Below are 5,675 nucleotides of genomic sequence, written 5' to 3' on the forward strand. Positions count from 1 at the left end.
AGAAAAAGAGAAAGAAAGAAGATAGAAAGAAGGTTCAATAAAATAATTCTTTACCAAAAAACCCCACAAAAGATATAGCAGTTGTACACCTACAGTCCTGGTACAGTTCCTCTTGCAGTCAGAAACTTTTTAATATATATATTTAATTCCATTTGTTATTATTATTTATTTTACCAGAGAGAGAGAAAGGGAAAGTGAGAAAGCAAGCCGCTAGGTCCGGGACTCGAACTTGGTTAGCCATGTGGGAGTCCAGCGCCTTTAACCACCACTCCACTTGCCGGCTCCCCAGAAACGTTTTTCTTTCAGAGATGAGAACATCGAGCTCAGAGAGGGGCAGTCACTTCATTAAAATTTCACAGCCAAGAGTCAGAGCTGGGACCAGAACTCCCAACTCTGGACTCATTTTCTACCACTTTCAGGAGACCTGGTTGAGAGGCAGACAGGCAGCACAGGGGGCACCTTGCTGGGCGTGTCTCTCTGGGGAGTTTCCTCACTCTTCTCCTTTGGGGGTCATGTCTCTGAGGTGCCTCCAAGGAGCCCTCACTGCATCTTAAACGGTACAGGGGAGGGGTCTCAAAAGCTTACGAATCGTGCCTATTATGACAGAATTACTCAGATTTCATTTGTCTGCGCCAGAATAAATTTGTACTTGAGTCTCTTTACAAACTGTATCTTTATTTAGAGTTATTTTATTAAACTTCATTCATTTGATTCATTTATTTTAATTTGGCCAGAGAAGGACAGAGTGAGAAAGAGAGAGGGAAAGTGAGAAAGCAAGGGGCCATGTTTGGGACTTGAACCACGGTCAGACATGTGGGAGTCCAGTGCCCTTAACCACTATGCCACCTGCTGGCCCCCCAAACTGTATCTTTTTAAAAAAAGATGGCTTATTTGATTAAATTATTATTATTGTTTTTAATTTGCTACAGGACATGTGCCTCTGCAGGGGTGGGGGAGGCAGGCTTAGGGGTCACGGGGCCATGCTGCTGGCCCTGGTGGGGGCAGGGAGCCCCTCTTGGGCATTGCCAGTCCAGCCGTCTTGCCGCAGCCCTGTCTCGGCTGCCCGTTGTTGCCTTAGCTCTGCACAGGCGTATCCTGCTCCTCTCTTGGGAACACCCCTATGGCCCCCCTTCCGCTGGGGTTGATGCCCTTGCTGGCCCCTCAGGCTGGGCATGGCCGGGGCCTCACTCCTGCTTCTCTGTGAAAGCCCGAGGTCCTCTGTGGCCTTTCCTGTAAGGATCCCTGGGATTCCCAGATTGGCCAGGACTGAGCTGGAGAACAGGCGGGGAGGGGGAGGAGGAGGGGAGGAAGGAGGAGAGAGAGAAGGGAAGAGGGGGAGGAGGGGGAGGCTGGCTGGTGACTCACAGGGAGGGTGGCCTGGCCTGAGGCTGAGAATGCCCCTCTGTAGACAGGGCAGGCTGAAGCAGCCAGTCTGCAGGTCTGAGCATGGCTGTGTGTCCATCCAGACAGGCAGTGGTGGGCTTTCTGTCCCCTCGCCCTCCCAGCACCCCATCTCTGAGCCAGCCCTCCCTCCTGTGTTCTGGTTTGCGGCGGGCCTTTGCTGGGTGGGAGTCTCAGGTCCCCTGCCTCCGCGTTGTCGGGCTTCTCATGGTCCACCCCAGGGTGTTTCCTGGGTGGAGCCCAGGACAGGCGCCCGGGGAGTAAGCCCCAGCGGCAGGAACTAGCCCGGGGTATGGAGGTGGGCCCCCAGTGCTGTGCACAGGAATGTGGGTTTACTGCGGTAGTGAGTGGGAGCCATGGGAGGTTCTTGAGCAGATTCCTGCCTTGGAGAATTCACTCCCTAAGAGAAAGGGGTTGCCAGGGAAAGCGTGGGAAGGGCTGCAGGCAGGCCCAGGGCTGGATGGGAGAAGGCAGAAGTGGTGAGGGATGTGTGGGGGGGGCAGGACAGGTAGAAAGAGAGGAGGGGAGACTTGGAACCCCGGGGGCGCCTCTGCCCAGCCCTGGTGCTTCCTGGGAGGATGTGCAGGGACCGCCGGCCGCGGCCTCTGGGTTTTCCTGCCCGGTGGGGCAGGATGCGGTGCCCGCCAAGGGTGCCTTTCTGAATGAGCCGCTGACTCGGCAGACGGCAGGGCTTTGAGGCCGCCAGATTTCGGACCGGAAGCGTCTGGAAAGGAAGCGGTTGCTGAGGGCTTCCCCGCTGTGGCCGGCCACCGGGCTGGCCAGGATGCCAGAACGGGCAGGCGGCTGAGGGAGTCCCTCGGCTGCTCCGGGCTGTGTTCGCCTGTGCGGGCTGTGTTCGCCTGTGCGGGCGGGGTGCCTGTGGCCGGGCCTGGTGCGAGGGCAGTGGTGATGGTGGCGTCAGGGAGGGCGGACAATCCGGCAGGACTCTGGGCTGTGCCAAACACAGGTGACAGCAGACGCGACAAAGCACGCTGCTTATCTGGTCTGCAGTTGTGTCTCCTGTAAACACGGGACCAAGGCGAGCACTGGCTCCGGCAGTCACGGGTGCAACATGCTTTGGTTACTCAGCACCATGCGGCATGTGCTTATGTGGCTCAGTCCAGGCGGGCGGTGAACAGGGGCCAGCTGCTGTGGACCAGGGAGAGGCTCGTGTGGCCTGTCTGGTCTGGGCCTGGGAGAGGGCTGTGCCCAGGGAAATCTGGGTCCCCTGGCTCAGGCCTGGCCTGTGGCCTCAGACCTGCCCCTCACTCAGGTCTGACTCCAGCCTCGGGCCACCCCAGTCCTGGCCGTTGAAACCCGGGTGTAGACCAGCACACCTCCCCTCTCTCTTGAGCCCCCTACACGTGAAATTGCCTTGGACATTTTTGCAGTTGCCCTAACTCCGCCAGCGCCAGAGGAGGGAGAACCGGTCTATGTTCTCCGTCTCGATGGACACGCCCTGCTCACCAGGGCCCGAAATGACAGACGCCCTGCCCCCCCTTTCTCTGTTCTCAAGTTCAAATGTTTCAGACCAGCTTCTCCCCTTCCGGCCCCTGTCAGGCACCCACAAATGCTGTCAGAGTAATCTTGATGACGTTCGGTTCTGACCAGGTCTGTCCGAGAACTCTCAGTGGGTCCCAGCTGCCTCCTGGGTAGAGGCCACGCCTCAGCCTACAGCTCCACCAGGCTCCCACCTGAGCCCCTGTCCTCTGCTGCCGGTGACTGTCCTGCGCCTAGTGGTCCTGACACATCCTTGCCTTCCCACGGCCCACCCTGCTTTGTGCTCTTCCAACAGTGGATCTCAGCTGCCCCCGCCTGCCTGCCTCCCACAGTCATCCCTCACAGGGACCTCTCCACTGAGGGCCGGGTGGGGTGTCGGAAGGAGGCAGCCCTGGAGGGCGATTGCAGCCTCCCAGCCTGTTACAGGGGACGATGTGGGACAGGGCTGGGGAGGCCCTTGGAGACAAAGCTGCGTTTTCTGTGCTTTGCAGGTGGGTGCGGCCTCACACCACGGAGCACCCAGCTCCAGCCGCCTCGTAGGAAGGTGCAGCTGGAGCAGCCGCAGCATGGGGGTGCGCGTGGGAGCAGCCCTGGGCGTGCTGTGCTTCTACCTTACAGGTGAGTGGGCACCTGGCGCCTGCGGGGGGCGGGGCAGGCCCTCCAGGGCTCCTGCCAGGCTGGGTCTGTCCAGCTAGCCACACTTCCCCCGCGGGGACCGACAGGCACCTTACTCCACCTCTCCTGCCTCCATTTCTTTCTTTCTTTTTTTAGTTTTTGCTGTAGGGCGGATGTGCTTGCCCGGGAAGGGGGTGGGAGTGAGAACTCACCCCCTTGGGGAATGGCCAAGCTGCAATCCTTTCTCTTCTGATCTTCTCTGGGGATTCTGGGCACGGACATGCACGTGCCTGGCATGTTTTTCAAGCTGCCAGGTCCAGGACTCGCACTGCATAGGAGGCGGTGTGGGATGCGGTGCATTAACCTCCACACCACCTGCTGGCCCTCTGAAGTGGGAGTGTGAGCACTGACTGACGATGCTGGTTCCCGGGGTGTGTGCACCTTCCTCGGGGCCTTCGCATGTACTGTCCCCGCCTGGAACGTTCTGCCCCCAGATGTGTGCGTGTGCACGACTTGGTTGCCTGACTCCGTTCAGGTCTTTGCTCAAATGACCCCTCCTGGGCGAGCTGGCCCGGGGCGACCTTGCACACCAAGCACTGCCCCATCCCCCTCAGGCCTGCTGCTTCCAGCACCTCCGCACCTGTGCACCTGCCGCCTTCCAGAGCATGTGTGCCCACAGCGTAGTGGTTGCCCAGGAACCACGTGGGATGAACAGCATGCGTCGTCCACACAGTGCGTGGCAGGGAAGCAGCACCCCAAGTGGTAGCGAGTGTAACATCCCCATCTCACTCCGCAAACCTGCTGAGAAGGCCGGCCTCCTCGGTGCGGAGGGCAAAGCTGGGTGCCGGGCGCCACCTGGTGGCCTCCCGGGTGATGCACGTCTCCAGCCAGGCTGCTCTGCGTTCTCCAGAGAAAGGGCTCCGTCTGATGACTCAGGGTTCCTTCCTGAGGCCCCCTGGTCCAGCTGGCCTGAGTATGAGACCTGGCCTGCGTACCCGGGGTTGCAGCAGGAGATCCAGGCTCAGCTTAAGGCTTTTAGAGATCTCCACGCAACGCAAGGATTATGATAGCCCCAGCCCATGCGGAATTTGCAATAAAAATACGAACCGGAACATCATCGTGATCTTCCCAAATGCAAGACACCCTTCGTGGACGCTGTGTTCAATTCGCTTTGTTTCAAAGCTGTTTGATCTCTCTCTCTCTTTATATATATACACACACATATGTATGTATAAATTATATACATTTAATTTGCAAGGGCACATGCAGTGGAGACACACACAGAGAGGAAAGTGAGAAAGGATCTCCCTCGCAGGGAATGGTTGCACCGCGCCCCCTTCTCCACTCAGACCGCCCTAACCGCCACCGCCAGGCGGCCCTAACCGCCACCGCCAGGCCCGGCCGGTCACATATCTTGGCGCACCGCGGCTGTCCTCTGCATTCTCCTCTGTGGAATGAGAACCACCACCAACTTACTTTGAGCTTGGGCTTCAATGGCGTGGTGGAAGGGGCCTGGGGAGGGGAGGGGGATGCGGAGGCCTGGGCGGCTTGGAAGAACCGCGTGATGCCTGTGCTCCTGCGCTCAAAATCCGAAAGGAGGGAGGCATGGAGGTGAGAGGGTGGCGCTGTGGCCCCCCCAGTGCGGGGTGACTTTTCTCCCTGCTCTTGCTCTCTCTGGTGAGCACATGAGCCCCCTGCCAAAATGTTCCAGTTGCTGTGGAGTCTAGGAGGAAGGGGGGATGGAACAGGGCCGGGGAGGAGCCGGAGAGGCCCCGTCCTCACGCCACTCCCCCCCAGGAGCCGTCGACGTCCAGGTCCCTGAAGACCCGGTGGTGGCCCTGGTGGGCACCGACGCTGTCCTGCGCTGCTCCTTCTCGCCCGAGCCCGGCTTCAGCCTGGCGCAGCTCAGCCTCATCTGGCAGCTGACGGACACCAAGCAGCTGGTGCACAGCTTCGCCCAGGGCCGCGACCAGGGCAGCGCCTACGCCAACCGCACGGCGCTCTTCCCGGACCTGCTGGCGCAGGGCAACGCGTCACTGAGGCTGCAGCGCGTGCACGTGGCCGACGAGGGCAGCTTCACCTGCTTCGTGAGCATCCGGGACTTTGGCAGTGCTGCGGTCAGCCTGCAAGTGGCGGGGGAGAGGAGCAGGGGCGGCCGA

At 59.7% G+C, this 5,675-nt stretch overlaps 1 protein-coding gene across 1 annotated transcript in view; it reads left to right on the forward strand.

The window, feature by feature from the left end:
- CD276 (CD276 molecule) overlaps positions 1 to 5,675 on the forward strand; it is a 32,414-nt gene that overhangs the window by 16,125 nt on the left and 10,614 nt on the right. Inside the window, exons 2-3 of the mRNA XM_006153349.1 lie at positions 3,393 to 3,519; positions 5,314 to 5,652. Coding sequence (XP_006153411.1) covers positions 3,468 to 3,519; positions 5,314 to 5,652 — 391 coding nt within the window. The 5' untranslated portion in view covers positions 3,393 to 3,467. The remainder of the gene's footprint in view (positions 1 to 3,392; positions 3,520 to 5,313; positions 5,653 to 5,675) is intronic.

Source organism: Tupaia chinensis, unplaced genomic scaffold (assembly GCF_000334495.1).
Source record: "Tupaia chinensis unplaced genomic scaffold, TupChi_1.0 Scaffold000369_1, whole genome shotgun sequence".
In the NCBI taxonomy this organism is placed as follows: domain Eukaryota; kingdom Metazoa; phylum Chordata; class Mammalia; order Scandentia; family Tupaiidae; genus Tupaia; species Tupaia belangeri.